Below are 17,410 nucleotides of genomic sequence, written 5' to 3'. Positions count from 1 at the left end.
AACTCTTTCAAGCTACAGCAGCTTTCCTGTCAATGTTATTAAAAGACTTAAAGAAATACACACTTGCAAAAAAAAAAGTCCAGACACTGAAGGAAATGAGCTAGGTCTCAGGTTTACCACAGACAGAACAGAGAAGAAACTTCAGTGACCGCATGCAACGAGGACCACAGATTTTGCAAATACAGTCTGAAAAAATCACTATTCAAATGGGCAACAGCAGCACTTAACAAGCAACAAAGGTAGCCCTGAGGATAGAGAGAATGATTTCCAGAGTTAACTACAGAATACTCAAAATGTTTAATTCTCAACAAAAAACGAAGCGCTTACAAAGAACAGGAAACTATGACAGCTCACTGACAGAGAAAGAAGAAGAACTGGACAGAAACCATCCCCGAGGAAGCCCAAACACTGGAAACCAATTCTCTTACGTATGCACAATGACCAAAGGAAACCAGGGGCTAAGAACTGGAGTAAGTCAGGAAACGATATATGACCAAATAGGGAATTGCGATAAAGAGAAAAATAAAAAGAGAACCAAATAAAAATTCTGGAGTTGAAAAGTATAAAGCTGAAACAAACAGTTCACAAGAGGGGCTCCACAGCAGATCTGAGCTGCCAGAAGAAAGCATCATGAACGACTGCCAGACCCCCCATCGGGAAGGGAGTGTGACAAGGTACTGCGGGGTGAGAAAAGCCAGATGCAGAAAGCTGCTTGGAAGATAATTCAATTTTTATAAAATAACAACCCAAAATATGTCCATATGTGTACACAGGCATACGTGACTATTTATGTTTGTCCACGACTGCAGAAACTGGCAGGAAATAGGGTAGGTTTCTAACAGGTAATTTCCACGTAAAAGAGGAACAGTGAGGGGAGGGGCTAGATGAGCAGGAGGAAGACAGAGGAGGAGAAACTACAAAAAATGCCGCCTTAAAAAAAAGGATGTGGCACTTGGAAATTCTTTCATGAACCCCCAAAATAGAACTAATCCATTCCTGTGGGTGTGAGACCACTCTGACTGGACTGAGTAAGGCGTGACTCAAGCTGAGTCTCTGCCCACTTGCTAGATCTGATACAAACCCAGAGACACAGAGAGAGACAGACAAGACACGGGAAAAAGAAACAACCGTATCTGATCCTGCCACGTGAGAGTACTAGAGGATCGCTTAAGCAGGAACCCTGTGAGAGGCTGGGCCCAAGAGGCAGCTCAAGAGGAGACGGTGGGAAGCAGGTATGGCTCAAACAACTGGGCTCCTGTCTACCATCTAGGAGGTCCAGAGCTCCATTCCCAGGACTTCCTAGCAAAGACAAGCTGGCCTGTGCGGCAAGCAGCCTGAGTGGAGAGCTGGTCCACATGAAGCACTGACCTGCACAGCATCCTGGCCCGCACAGAAAGCTGGGGCAGCAAGATGATGCAACAAAAAGAGATAATAAGAGACACAACAGACTAGGGAGCTGAGGTGGCATAAGAGATTTGAGCGCTTCCCTCCCACTCCGGAAGGTCCCAGGATTGGTTCCTGGTGCCATCTAAAGAGAAGACAAGCAGACACAGACGAACACATAGCAAACAGACACAGAAAGCAGACAGTGAGCACAAAATAAGGAGGGGGCAGGGAAAAATAAATAAATCTTTAAAAAAATAAGATAAAAAAAAAGAGGAGATGGTGAGCCAAAGGGAAGGCTGAAATCTCAGCAGAGATCGGTGGCCATCTTGCCTTGCCAGGTGCCTGGACAACAGAATCAACGGCAGCTGACTCTGGTGAGAAAGCACCTCTTGGGAAGCAGATGTGGCTCAAGCAATTGAGCTCCGCCTACCACAGGGGAGGTACCAGGTTCAGTTCCCCGTGCCTCCTAAAGAGGACAAGCAAGACAGAAAATGAGCTGAAGCAACAAGAGACATAAGGAAAATATGAGACACAACAAAGCAGGAAGCAGAGGTGGCTCAAATGATTGGGCGCCCCCTCCCACATGGGAGGTTCCGGGTTCAGTTCCCAGTGCCTCCAGACAAAGCAAATGCAAACAACGAGGGGGCAGAGGATTAAATAAATGAAACAAATCGTTTAAAAAAAAAAAAAAAGCAAGCAAGCAAGCACCTCTTATGGTGCCTCGGTTTGGACTTTTCACAGCCTTGGAACTACCATCTTTTCTCTCAAATAAACCCCCTTTATAAAAGCCAACCCATTTCTGGTACTCTGTATCGGAAGCCCTTTGGCAAACTAAAGAGCATGTATAACACATCTGTGTTATCAGCAAAAGAGAAAAAAATAAATTACTAGGTTAAAATGAGTTCAGCCTTGAAACAAGCATTTGGAAAAGCTGTGTGAAAGGCATACTATTCCAAACGAGTCCAGGTTTACTTTAGATGACGTGGAGTTTCCTTATGACACAGCTTTTTTTTTCTTTTTTTTATAGTTTATTCATCGCGGCATTCTCTGCCAGTTTAGTCCATTTACATTTAAGGTAATTATTGAAAGGCAAGATGAACTTTTATTATTTTGCTAATTATGTTTTATCTGTCCAATGTCTTTTTTTGTCCCTCCTTTACTGTCTTTCCTTTTGTTTAGATAATCTTTTGTAATGAGCCATTTTGATTCATTTTTTATTTCCTTTTGTTAGGTTTTTAAAAGATATTTTCTGTGTGGTTGCCATGGGATTACATTTATTTTATTTTTTTTAATTTATTTTTTTAAAAGATTTTTAAAAAATTTATTTCTCTTCCCTTCCCCACTCCCCCGCAGTTGTCTGCTCTCTGCGTCCATTTGCTGTGTGTTCTTCTGTGACTGCTTTTATCCTTATCAGCGGTACGGGAATCTGTGTTTCTTTTTGTTGCATCATCCTGCTGTGTCAGCTCTCCATGTGTGCGGCGCCACTCCTGGGCAGGCCGCACTTTTTTTGCACTGGGCGGCTCTCCTTACAGGCCGCACTCCCTGCGCTTGGGGCTTCCCTATGCGGGGGACACTCCTTGCATGCATCTGCACTGTGCATGGGCCAGCTCCACACAGGTCAAGGATGCCCCCTGGGTTTGAACCCAGGGCCTCCCATGTGGTAGGCGGATGCCCTGTCTGTTGGGCCAAATCTGCCTCCTGATGACACAGCTTCTTGAGGAAGGCATGGGCAGGTCCCGACCTGGCAACTTAATGGTCTTACCACAAATCCCAACTGGTTTCATCTAATAAACTGAATGTTACTTTCCATTTATAACATCAAACGACCTTTTTTGTGATGACTTTTAAATCACAGCCCACGGTGTACAAGTTCTGCTTCGCTCCTTCAGGCCTAGCAGCCCACGGGCCCAGGGCCGTCCAGGATGGAGGCACCTTCTGCTCCCGTTTGCTCCACAGAACTGCAGTGACCCAGTGAGCAAAGGTACCTGACTGTAGAAAAGGAGTTTAAAGTGCCTTTTTAGGAATTATCCTTGTTCCTACACTGAATTTGCCCTTTCCATCTGCAATAGGATGGCTTCTCTGCCAAAACCCTGAGGAATGAAATCCTCTCACCCAACACACGTGAGGTGTGGGTTACTGGCCAAGCAGTCAGTCCAGGTGACCTACCACCTGCTCACCTGACTCGCAGGGCTGCCCACTTCCAAGCCCCTGAGTGTTTTCATTTTGAGCAATGTCACTTTTTAATGCATACAAGGAAGTGGCTTCTCAGCTGGAGACACCTCTGTTAATAAATCACCGCACTCTTTGAAGAAGAGGCAGTAAACGAGTACAAAGCATCCTGGCTGGTATTTTAAATGCCAGGTTAGAGAACTGCCACCAGTGGTTGCCAGTCTAGGAGTGAGGGAAGCTCCCCACCCATCAGTCTTTCCCAATCGGGGACTCCAAGAAATCTGACTGGCAGTTATAGATTGGGATTGGGGGGAAAAGGAGGAAAATAAGTTATTACTTAAGAAGTGGAAATGACAGGACAAGGCTTTTAAAAGATCCAGTCCACAGAAGAAAAATAAGGGGAGACAATTGAAGTACGTTTAGAACGCCTGCTGTTTGGTCAGGGACGGGGTCCCTGCTGTGGAGCAGGTGTGGCTGTGAGGTCCCACCTACCTCTTGGCCGAGGCTGGAGATTTGGCCACGATCACTGCGTTCCTGTAATCCGGGATCTGTGGCAAACAAGAGGCCGAGGGTTACTGCCAGCTCTCCCAGAGGCTGTTCACTCCAACACCCAGCACACAAGGAAAAGGAACGTTTCAAAAGATTCAAAAATGTCATCCTGTTACGCCCAAGTTCTCCAAGAAGACAGAAAGGGCAAAGTAAACTTCTCCTTTGGAAAATGAAGAAAAGCCTCCTAGGAAGAAATACAATACTACAAAGGTGCCAGTCTCAGACTTCTTTTAAGAAAGAAGTAGGAGTAATCGGTGATCAGTTCACACCTATATGCCAGCCAACACTGATAATGTGGTATAAAGACGATTTTATGAAGCCAACAGGAAGTCCTTTCTTGGATCCCCATTACTTGCAATTTTCACAGTACTAGCTTATAGTCAATTCCAAATTAATGGAGTCTAAACGGAAAGGAGAGTCAGCCCAGGACTATTTAAAAAAGATATGTTCTTGAAATTTATACACTTCATTAAAATACCTTATTTCATTCTAATAAACTCCTATTGCTTTTTTCCTTCACAATTACACCAGATCAATGAATTTTAACATATGCAACCAATTCATCTAGGAACTTGTATGATGCCCATCATATAGGAAGCCCTAAATAAATAATTCATAAATGAGATTAAAAAACTGTTTATTTTGAAGAAAGATCTAGTATAATCGATTCACCCAGCTAATAACATGGATCTGATATTTCTATAGGAAAGCCTAATTAATCTAACGTTGTCAGGGTGCAAGGTAACAGAATACATAATCATTTAGCATCATTCTTTATTTTTATTGTTTTTCTAAACTGCTTTGAACACTTCCTTGCCTTAAACCATCACCAAATACTTGAGGTAAAGCAATACCATTAAAGAGAAGCACCAAACCCAGCTGTAAGAAGAAATAACACCAAAGGAAATGGAGTTAACAAGCAAATAAAAGGAGACTTTTAAACTGATCTACACTGCACAAATTGGTGGCAGCAGGGGTGAAGAGCAGGGTGCCTCAAACAAGGGGAATTGTTTACTTAAAGAAACTGTTAGAAAGTTTTTGATGTTGGAGTCTGATGTTGAAGCCTGAAGCTAGAGTCCCAGAAAGTTAGCCCAAGAGAGTAAAGAGAAGCCAGCCCTGGGAAGAAAGGAACCCAGGAACCCTGAGCCCTGGCAGACGTCAGCAGCCATCTTGCACTAACACGTGAAAATAGACTTTGGTGAGGGAAGTAACTTATGCTTTATGGCCTGGTATCTGTAAGCTCCTACCCCAAATAAATACCCTATATAAAAACCAAAAAAAGAGGTAGGGGAAGGGGAAGAAAGGGGAAGGAGAGGGGGAGAGGAGGGGAAGGGGGAAGGAAGAAGGAAGAAACTGTTAGATCTCCAGGTTGCTCCCTGCACCCCAACAGTGAAACCATTAGATCTCCAGGTTGCTCCCCACACCCCAACAGTGGCACAGCCAAGAACTGCCCTTCCTCCACCCAAGCAGAAGACTGAAGTTTCACTCCCTGGAGTCTGGACTAGGAGACCACAGGCACAGCTGAAGGCAGAGGCATCCTAACAAAGGGATTTAAAAGAGCAGACAGGTGGGTGGTGAGACCCATGCCTCCGCCAGCTCCCTAAGAGCAGGCACCAGGCCTTCACAGGATGCTCCAAGCGGTAGGGGGAAGGAGTCTTCCCGGGGAACCTAACAGCCCAAGAGAGGAAAGGAGAGTGACATGACGATTCCCCCAATGTTGTCCAAGCAGCTCTTCTTCCAGAGAAGCACACCATCACCGAGCGAATAAGCAGGAATTAGACTGCCTTTCAACTTCTCAGCAGCAGCACTGAAAGTCAGAAGGCAATGGGGGAAATTACTTCAGAATTCTGAGGAAAAATGACATCCAGCTTAGAACTCTATGCCCAGTTAACTATCAGTCATCTGAGAGGGGAGAATAAATTCTCAAATTCAGTCTCAACCAAGTCATTAAAGGAAAAAAGAGAAAAGGAAAAAGAAATGGCTCCTTGATAAAAACAGTCCTATCTTCTCTTCATGGTAGTTATAGCAGGAAATCATAGACACAAAAGCAGAACAAGTTATTACGGAAAAGAGTGAAAAAGAAATGGAGGAGGTAGAAGATATCAAAGTCCAAATAAGAAACTTAGTAGCTGGGCTGGCTAAATGGCAGAATGAACACAGCTTAGGAATTTTTCCAGAAAGCAGAATATAAGGACAAACAAATTGGAAGCAAAAAAAAGTTAAACAATATAAAGACTGATCCAAAATTTTTACCTTTCCTAAAGGAGAGAATTAAAGAAATAGAAGGGATGAAATTAAAAAAAAAGAAAAGAAAAAAGAAACGAAAGAGAAAACCTCATTTATTCCAGAGAATGAAAGGGACCTAGTTAGATGAATGGAAAAAACATACACCACAGACACATCATGATGAAATTTCAAAACCACAAGCAAAAAGGTAAAACTCTATTTTTGATGGGAGGAATTTTGCACTCCCCACCCCCGCCCCCGGAAATCATGTATGATTACAAAGCAGGGAACTAAAAATTCAAATAATATATGTTTTGCCCATTAAATCGGCAAAAAAAATTTTCAAAGCTGGTTAAGGACCTAGAAAAACAGGGACCATCATATGGACTGCTAGTGGAAGGGCTAATGAATAACACAGCCATTCCAGAGAATACTTTCACAAAATCTATTAAGATATGATGGCCCTCAATCGAGCACTTCTACTTTCTATATCTTGGAAAAAGCATTCATAGATATTCAGAAAGGCAGGTACAAGGATTTTCAATGTAGCATCACTTAAAATAGGGAAAAAAAATAAAACAACCTAATGTCCATTTAAGAGGCAAACGGTTGGGGAAAAAACCATGGTTCACTGAACTCTGTGCTTGAAACTTCTAATAAGTTTGACTACTTTTCTTTTCAAATATTTTCTCCCATAACTTTCTTTTTTTTAAAAAAAATATATTTTATTTATTTCTCTCCCCTCCCTCCCCCCACGTTGTTTGCTCCTATGTCCACTTGCTCTGTGTTCTTGTGTCCACTTGCATTATTAGGTGGCACTGGGAATCTGCGTCTCATTTACCGTGTCATCTTGCTATGTCAGCTCTTTGTGTGTGCGGTGCCACTCCTGGGTGGGCTGTGCTTTTTTATCACAGGGCGGCTCTCCTTGCAGGGCACACTCCTTGCACACGGGGCTCCCATATGCAAGGGTGCCCCTGCGTGGCACAGCATTCCTTGCATGCAGCAGCACTGTGTGTGGGCCAGCTTACCACATGGGTGAGGAGGCCCTGGAGATCGAACTCTGGACCCTCCATATGGTAGACAAACACTTTTATCAGTTGAGCCACGTCTGCTTCCCTAAACATGTGACTATTTAAATTAACTAAAATTAAATTAAACAAAAAACTCAGTCTCCAGTCACAACAGCCACATCTGAAGAACTCAATAGCCACAAGGCTAGTGGCTACCAAAATGGACAGATGGAACATTTCCATTGTCCCAGAAAGTTCTATTGGACAGCACTGATTAAGTTATGAAATACTACCTGCGATGAAAAAGAATAAATCTATACACTATCTATATTTCTATATTATCTGAGCATGGGAAGACCTCCAGATACCAAATGGGAAGGGAAAGAATAGTTGCAAAACAACATAAATAATACATGTAGGGAAGCGGACGTGGCTCAAGCAGTTGGGCACCCAGAGGCCTCAGGTTTGGCTCCTGGTGCCTCTAAAGAACACAAGTAAGACAGCAAGCTGATGAGGCAGGCTGGCATGCCAAGCAGTATCAACTAGATGATGCGACGAGATGACACAATGAAGAGACACAACAAGGAAACACAATGAGAGTCACAACAAGCGGGAGCGGAGGTGGCTCAAGCCACTGGGGACCTCCCTCCCACAGGGGAGGCCCCGGGTTCAGTTCCCAGTGCCTGCTAAAAAGAAGATGAGCACACAACAGACAGACAGAGAGCAAGCACGAACAATGGGGGGGGGGTGCGGGGAGAAATAAATCTTAAAAAAAAGTCAGTTTTTTTTTTAACACAATCAATATATATAACTACATGGATATAACAAGGATGTAACTACAAAGAAAAAAGGAGCACCTGAGGGGCTAGAGAGCACAAAGCAAGCGGGTAACAGGGATGCTGCCTTTGCAGAGGGGGCCAGAACTGGGCTGTTGGTCAAGGCAACTGGTGCGTTAGCAGGACAGTCAGAATCATCAGATATAAACATGTATTTCTCTATTATTCCAATTGCACACACACATTTTCATTTTTCACTCTACAAAAGACGACTATTGTATGATGAGGAGGGCATTCAATCCTGACTTGTTCAGCAGTGAAGGTTAAAATGGGGGTGTTTTCAGGTAGAAGGAAGCCCTCCCGCCGAGGGAGACGCCTAGCAACTGGGCGGTAGCAGAGGCTCCAGCCTTAACGCCTCTGGCCGACAGGGCACCTCTCAAGAGCAATGACTGCCATTTACGCCCAGAGATGCAGAAACACAACACGCCTTCTATCTCGAGTGGAAACATTTCAAAAGATCCCAAGATATGGTCACTAGTCTAAAAAGGGTCTACATTTACCAATCTATTTCTTCAGGATCTAGAGGCTTCTCCAGCCATACTGTTCCTCCCTGGACCTTTTCTCCTTTGTACGCAGCTCTCCCCCGCTCCCCCTTCCTCTCTCCGCCTGGACCTCTCCTCTCTCCATCAAGGCTCCTCTTCTCTTTCTCTCTCACCCTCTTTCCCTAGACTGAGAATAATGCTCAAGGAGAATTATCATCTATAATATTTGATGCAGTTATCAGAGTTTGTTTCTTGTCATAAATAACTTTAAAGAAAACAAACTATTTTATACATTTTTCTTTCAAAAATACTTAAATTCTGGGGAGTGGATGTAGCTCAAGTGGTCAAACACCTGCTTCCCTCATATGAGGTCCTGGATTCAATCTCCAGTACCTCCTAAAACAAAACAACAACAACAAAAAAACCACACTTAATTTCAAAAATAAAAAGAATAAAAATACTCAAATTCATTTTCATTAATGAAGACCTAGATTAATTGCTGGAGGGTGGAGAAAGTCTATATTCTTGACAGAAAAACAGTTCTTCTAAATATAGTACTGAAGAAAAAATTTAGGAAAGCGGGTATATCTCAGTGGTTGCGAGGAAAAAAAGAGACTCCTAAAAGAGCAAAATACCTAAGTGCAATATAGATTAAAAGTTAAAAAGACTTCTTAAATAGTCATATAAAATACTCTTATATAAAAGGGTAACAGATGGGATTACATTAAAATTAAATGCCTGCTAACCAAAAGACTACCTAAAGAAAACTAAAAGGCCAAGTTACAAACTGAGAGATATCTGTAGAACAAGTGATTAGACTCAAGAATTTAAAAAGAATAACTACAAATCAGTAAGAAACATACAAACAAAACCACTGAGGAATAAACAAAAGACTTGAAACACCTTTTCACAGAAGAGGTAACACATATGGAGAGATTTAACTTTATTAGTTATTAGAGCTATAATCAGCCAAGGCACAAGATACATACCCATTCAACTAACATAAACTTCAAACTGGACAATACTTATAATAGACAAGGATCCACAAGATTCACTGCTGATGGCATAAACTAGTATAGATTGGCATAACTACCAAAATTAAACATTCACATACAAAACAATGTAGCAATTCCGCTCTTGGCATATGACCAAGATACACTCTTGCATAAATACTACAGGAGACATAATACAAGATTGTTCGGGAGCACTAGCTCAACAGCAAAAACCTAGAAAAGGCCCGTACAAGAAGGGTGAATAAACTGAACAGTCACCCAATGAGTATTTCTCAGTTGTCAAAAATGGATAAACAATGACATACAACAATATGGATGAATCTCAGACATATAACATCAAGTGAAAAGTTCCCAAAAGATTACTTGCAGTTTGGTTCTTTTTATAAAGTTAAAAATGAAAACTATGGAATCATAAATAACATCTAGAGATGAGAGAAAGCTAGGTAGGAAGGAAAGTGAGGTAGAGAGGAAACCAGATTCAGGACAGTGGTGGCCTTGGGTAGGAGGGGACAGACATGGAAAGGACTACCCAAGCAGGCAGAGGTGTTATTTCGCTGATCTCGTTTTCTTGTTGGGTGCTAGAACCATGGATGCACACTATGATGGATGGATGGGCAGAGAAAAGGTGGCTGGATGGACAGAGCAAAGAGGACCACGTGTGGACCAATGGTGCAAGTATTTAATGTGACAGTGTCTATGTTACTAAGATAGTGACATAAGGGCTTTTTATTCTCTTCTGTCCAAACGCTGTTACACATACCTTCTTTAATCATACACATATATACACACATGCACGTATAAAAACACACACACACATGCACTGCACATGCATCCGTACACACAAACCTAAAGATCAGGGCTAATCTAATTCAAGGGACCTGAGATCCAAAGGAAGAAAAAACAATTTTAAGAGCTTAAAAAGAAATAAATTGCTGATTAGAAATAGAAAAAAATATAGAGAAGTATATCAATACACTAGAAATGCTTTAAGCAGAATACATCAAGGTTTAATCCTTTAAGGACAGTCCAAGGTAACAGAAATGGACCTTTCAACCTTAAACAGGTTAAAATATAAAAGTCTGAGTTAGCTCACCTCTTCTTGAATATACTGTAACAAGAAAGGCGACGCTCTTAGGTTATCAACAGGAATATTGAAGAAGCCCTGGATTTCCTTCTGGTGTAAATCCATAGTAATGAGATGAGTTAGACCTTTGAAAATAAAACAGACACGAGCACATAAGTAGTTTAACAACCAGGTGCACTGTATGAAATAAAGTACTATGTAAAATAAAATACTATAGATCAGGGGTTCGTAACAAGAGGTCCATGAGCTTGAATTTAAACAACCAAAAAAAACCAAACCAACATTATTCTTGTGGGGGCCGTGCTGGTGGAAATGATATATTCATTAAATAATACACAGTAGAGCATGGACTTAGTAAGGAGTCCATGGAACAGAAAAGGTTAAGAATCCCTGCTATACAGTGAGTAGAGGTGGCTCAAGTGATTGGGTGCCTCCCTCCCCACATGGGAGGTTCCAGGTTTGGTTCCTGGTGCCTCCTAAAAAGAAGATGAACAGCAAGTGCAAACAATGGGGCGAGGGGGGAATAAATAAAAAAAAGAAATCTTAAAAAAACAAAAAACAAAAAAACAACCCTGCTATAGATAACGCAATAAGTAACTATTAAAAGTTGCTCTCCAATTTTAAAAAAATCCAGCGCCTTTATTTCTCAGACTTTTTGGTACTATGAGATGCATAATTTTGCCATCAGTTTAATGCCTGGAAATGTCAGAGATGACAGTAACAGAGAAATCTCTCCAAATTCTATTAGAACAGATTACCCCTCCTTGAAGTTTTCTTCATGGGCTACGGCAAAGCCCCATCTTAAGATGTTAAGACAAACTGATCTGGCCTGGAAATTGGAGAAAATGAAGAACCCTTGCCCTCACTGCCTCCCTTTTAAAGATTTTTTTTTTTAAATTATCACAAGAAAAAGAAAGGCTCAATGGGGGAAAATGTTTAAAGGCAAAATACCCAGAAGTGGAGGAAAGCTGGGGGAGGGGGGTGGGGTGGGCAGAACCTTTCGGGAAGACTGAGTGAGCTTGCTCCCTTCAGCCAGCTACCCCCAGAGAATATTCAACGGGGCAGACTGTTCAGGTCCTTTTTACTCTTTTCTGTTCAAATGCTGTTCTCTAATTACACACATACATGCACACATATGCATGCACAAAGGCGCATGCACACAGTGCACATGTCCATACACACAAACATGCAAAACTACAATGAAGATTATTCGTAAACAAGGGGAAAATATTTAGGACGGTATCTAGACAAACACAACATACAGTGACAAAATATTGCCTATTTATTCTTCAAAAAGGAAGCAGCTAAAATAAAAATATTTGCTATATTACAGTAGTGAATCAGGATGATTTTTCTCCTTCCAAAATGACTTTAAAATGATTTGTGCTTGCCTTTCAAATAAAATTTTAAGCAAACACTTTAGGGGGAAAAATGGAAAAAATAAGGAGTTCCCATTTCCTTTGTATTTTAAGGAGTTGAGGACAGGAGAGATTTCTCTGCACTGTTTTCTCATTATACACTAGTTGTCTTTAAAAGCTGCATCCAAATTTTTTCACTCTTTTCAAACTCCTAATGCAGTTAAGACACTGCTTTCTAATGTTTTTAAAAAATTTATTTCTCTCCCCTTCCCTTCCCAAACCCCCCGTTGTCTGCTCTCTGTGTCCATTTGCTGTGCATTCTTTGTCCGCTTCTGTTGTTGTCAGCGGCACGGGAATCTGTGTTTCTTTTTGTTGTGTCAGCTCTCCGCGTGTGCGGCACCATTCCTGGGCAGGCTGCACTTTCTTTTGCGCTGGGCGGCTCTCCTTACAGGGTGCACTCCTTGCGCGTGGGGCTCCCCTACGCGGGAACACCCCCGCGTGACACGGCACTCCTTGCATGCATCAGTATTGCGCATGGGCCAGCTCCACACGGGTCAAGGAGGCCCGGGGTTTGAACCGCGGACCTCCCACGTGGTAGACAGACGCCCTAACCACTGGGCCAAGTCCGCTTCCCTGCTTTCTAATTTTTAAGATTCAAAACCAACCCCTAGGGAAGTGGCTGTGGCTCAATCAGTTGGGCTCCTGTCTACCATATAGGAGGCCTATGTGAAGGCGAAGCTGGCCTGTGTGCCGCGGAGAGGGGCCCAGCAAGATGACACAACAAAAGGGAGACAAGGAGATATAGAAAAAATGTGCAGTGAATGGACACAGAGAAGAAACAGCAAAAGAAAAGGAACAAGCCACCAGGGGGGGAATAAATAATCTTAAAACAACAACAAAAACAATCAGCCCCTAGAGGAGCCGGTGTAGCTCAGTGGTTTAGCACCTGCTTCCCATGTTCAAGGTCCTGGCTTCAATACCAGATACCTCCTAAAAAACTCCTCGGCCTCCAATTAGCTCTTGCCTCCCCGCCTTTCCTACCAGCTTTGCACATCATGGAAGCCAGCAGCTTAGACACAATGGAGCCTCTCTTCCGCATCTTGCACTGCTTGCTGTAGGGGAAATAGGGGATCACGCCGATGATGCTCTTGGCGCAGGAGGTCTTGCAGGCATACACCATGATCAGGAGCTCCATGATGATGGTGTTCACGTCCCTGCAACCGAGACACATGCAGGAAACCCCGTCAACCAACACCAGACATCAGACACAGCCCTGCATCAGCAGGTGCTACTCAGACTCTGCTGAGATGGAAGACGCAGAGACAAAGAAGGAAATCAAGACAACTTCCCCTCTTCTTAGGCCTCCAGCAGCAACTCCCCACACTCCCTTTCAGGAGGACCACACTTCCTTTGCTGCTGGTAGAAAGTACGTAGTGGGAAAAGCCTGCCCGCGCTCATACCTCCAAGCATGCACTGATGTCCACCCCTCCGGCCTACAGGAAGACATGCTCCAGCTGTTCTCCCCCTCGCCCTCCATCAATTCTCTACGTTCCACTGGCACATGCCAATCAGCCTATAAATATTGTCATTTTTTTCCATTTAAACAACAGTTCATGACCACTGTCTCCACTGCCCCATTTCTTTGCTCCCCTTTGTAGCACAACTCAAGACAACTGTCTACACTCGCTATTTCACATTCATCTACTGTCATTCTTTCCCAAACACTTCAATGAGGCTTTTGCTTCTGGGACTCCAACAAACTGCTTTCGTCCAGGCCATGGATGTTGGCCACGTGGCTATAAATCCAGGGGGTGACCCGGACCTGCCCTTCCTTGGCCCCTCAGCTGCAGCTGACACGGATGCCTGTGCCCTTCCTTGCGGCCCTTTACTCGTCTGGTTGGCTCTCCTCCGGCCTCACCTGGGGCTGCTTTGGTTTCTTCTGCTCATTCCTCTTTTCCCTAACCTCCTAAGATTGCTGTGGTGCCGAGACCCATTCATTTTCCCTTTCTCCTTCTATTTTCCCTCATCCCTTTGAGTTGTCACCCAATTTTTTTTCTTTTTTTTTTCAGTAAACCTTATTTCAACTTCATAAAATAAAACAAACAAAAGGCAGCTTAAACTGAAAGCACTATTTAAAAAAATTCTGTCCAGGCACATGTATCTTATTTAAACATAAAAACAAACTTAATCGTTTCTCCAGTGTTCACAAAGATAGATAAATGAGCACAGACTGGTTACATGACTTCACCAAGGTCTCCTTGTTAAAGAATAAAATTATGCAGAAAAAATGTTTGATCATATTCATATCTCATAAAACTAAATCCAATGTTTTTTTTTACCTTTAGCATTGATATAGTACCTCCTTTGCTTTTGCTACAAAAATGTTACAATATTATTATCTATAGTCTATAAATTACATTAAATTGTATTCCCATGTATCACCATATTCTTAACATCTTCTAGAACATTCTTGTATTTATAGTACTAACGACAACCCTCATCTACCACCAAAATCAGTTATACAGTCCTTAGATTATCTTGTCTTTCAGTTAACATTAACCACCTTAGACTACTCCTTTCAGCCACAATGACGTTTGTAAATCAGCAGTGTTATACGTGTTACAATGTGCTACCATCAACGCTATCCATTTATAATTGATCTTATTAAACAGTCTACATACATTCAATATCCATTCCCTGTTCTCAACCCACATTGTCTTCTACTAACCTATACTCTATAGTTCAACTCCAGGAATTTATTCATCATATTTAGTTCATCCAAGTACATGGCTTCAAATATGCTAGTGACTCTCACATTCATATAACCAGCCCAAACCTATCTTCCAAACTCCAGTCTAGCAAATACCACTGCTTCCTGACAATTCCATTTGAATGTCTAACAGAGATATCAAAACGTAACATATCCAAAACTGAACTCCTGTGCTTTCTCCCCAAAAGTCTGCTTCAGTAAACCCTTTGCCAACTCAACTGATGGCAACACTAATTCCTCCAGATTTTGTAGAACAAAAACCTTACAGTCAAGATCTTATACACAGAAACATCCTAAAGAATCTATAAGAATAAATAACAAACCTACTAGAGCTAATAAACTTTAGCCAAGTTGTAGGATACAAAAAACCCATTGTTTCTACATACCAGGAATGAACAATTTGAAAAGGAAATTATCATCACAATTCCATCTGCAATAGCATCCAAAAGATTAAAATACCTAGGAATAAATTTAACAATAAAGTAGAAGACCTGTAATTGAAAACTACAAAACACTGCTGAAGGAAATGAAAGAAGAACTAAATAAATGGTAAGCATCCTATGTTCTTAGATTGGAAGATCTGAAGCCAGTCACAAAGGTCACATATGATCTCTCCACTTATACGATGTATTAAAAATAAGTAAATGCATGAAGACATAAAGTGGACTGTCTACTGGTACCTGAGGGCGGGGATGGAGATGGGGAGTGACCGTGTAATGAGCTGTTTTCCTTTGTCGTGATGTTAAGTGCTCAGAAACTAGCTAGTGACGGTGGTTGCATAACCCTCTGAATACACTATATACCACCGAATTGTTTACTTTAAAATAGTTAATTTTACCTCAATTAAAAAACAAAGCATGGTATGAGAATATGTTATAATGGTTTTTAAAAAACCACACATACACTCACAAAAGCACAGCAAAAAACCCCCAATAAGTTAGGTGTTGATTTCTCATCAGAAACCATGGAGGTAAGAAGGCAGTGGGAGGACATACTGGAAGTGCTGAAAGCAAAAAACTGCCCACAAAGAACTCCATATCTAGCAAAAGTGTCATTCAAAACTGGGGATGAGGGGGAAATGAGGGAGAGTGTATGACAGTTCCAGACAAAAAAAAGCCGAGGGCGCTCACCACCACCAAACCTGCCTTCTGAGAGACACGAAAGTGAGACCTGCGGGCTGAAAGGAAGGACAATTCACAGTCGAAGCACCATGAAGAATATAAATGCCAATACTTCGGGCTTTTGGTTTTTAACTCCAATTTTTACTTCCTACAGGATCAAAAAGGCAAATGCATAAAATGTAACAATAAATCAGTGGTTTTGGACTTAATGTATAAAAACGTAATTTGTAAAAAGAACTACATAAAGATAAGGGGACAGGGAAATATTGTATTTCTCTTTTGTATATAAAATTGAAGTTAAGTTGGTATCAAAGCAATCAAGATTGTTAGAGATTTAGGATTTAAGCACATAGTAACTACAAGGAAAATACCAGAGAACATGAAAGCTCAGAGACAGAAACTGGCGTACAGACCACCAGGGAGATGTTAATGGGGAGTTCAGGCAAAATGGATTTCTGTTGGGGGAAATGACTGTTAGAAATGGAAGGTGGTGAGGTGCCGCAATATTGTGAATGTGATTAAGCCATTAAATGGTCTGCTTGGGAGTGGTTGGGATGAGAAAGTTTATTTTGTATATATATATTCCCACAATTTAAAAAAACAAACAAATAAGGAGTCAACGACAATTAAATGCAATATATGATCCTAGATGGGATCTAACAAGGGAGGAAAAAAGGCTCAAAAGGAGATTACTGGAACATATGAAAAAAATTGGAATAGAGCCTGTTAGCTCTGAATCAATGTTAAATTGTTTGTACTTGATAAGTGCACTAAAGGTGGACGTGAATATCCTTGTCCTTAGAAAATGTACACGGCAGCATCTAGTGTTCAAGGAGTATGACGTATACAACCTACACTCAAGTGTTCAGAAAATGGATTGATAGAATGATACAGCACGTGGCCAAATGTTAATGTTGGTGGACCTGGGTATCTGGGGGCGGCAGTAGGCTGGAGTTCTCTGTATGGGGTATTATTTTTGTAACTGTCTTGTAAGTTTGAAAGCTTTAAAGAACAAAACCAACCCTTAGAGACATCCCGGCTCCTCTCCGCTTCGGGAGGTGCCATTGTCTCCTCTCACCACACAGCAGTCAGCTTGGTCTTTTTAGGTAAATACCAGAGCACACACTCCTGGCGCCAAAACCTCAGAGGCTTTCCCATTTTGCCCAAAGCAAAAGCTGAAGGCTTGGCAGCAGCTCACAAGACCCCTTCCCAATCAGGCTCCTGGGTCCTCTCTGACCTCAGCCCCTCCTCCCCTCACAATGAGACAGCAGTCTTTTCACTTCCTCACACGTCCCTGACCCACTCCCACCTGAGGGCGCTGGCCCTGGGTGCCCCCACTGCCCAGTTCCTTGCCTTAAAAGTCCCTCACCTCCAAGTTTCAGTTTTTGCTCAAATCCCACCTACCC

General features: G+C 42.2%; 1 protein-coding gene across 3 annotated transcripts in view; it reads right to left on the bottom strand.

Annotated features, from left to right (window-relative positions):
* PRPSAP2 (phosphoribosyl pyrophosphate synthetase associated protein 2) overlaps positions 1-17,410 on the bottom strand; it is a 46,776-nt gene that overhangs the window by 17,683 nt on the left and 11,683 nt on the right. For all 3 annotated transcript variants that reach the window (XM_058283361.2, XM_058283362.2, XM_058283363.1), the window contains 3 exons: positions 13,155-13,327; positions 10,765-10,880; positions 4,048-4,103 (listed from right to left, as the gene is read on the bottom strand). In XM_058283361.2, the coding sequence (XP_058139344.1) occupies positions 4,048-4,103; positions 10,765-10,880; positions 13,155-13,327 (345 nt within the window). The remainder of the gene's footprint in view (positions 1-4,047; positions 4,104-10,764; positions 10,881-13,154; positions 13,328-17,410) is intronic.

Source organism: Dasypus novemcinctus, chromosome 21 (assembly GCF_030445035.2).
Source record: "Dasypus novemcinctus isolate mDasNov1 chromosome 21, mDasNov1.1.hap2, whole genome shotgun sequence".
Lineage (NCBI taxonomy): Eukaryota > Metazoa > Chordata > Mammalia > Cingulata > Dasypodidae > Dasypus > Dasypus novemcinctus.
Note: the sequence above shows the minus strand (reverse complement) of the source record. Positions and strands in the feature narration are given on the sequence as shown.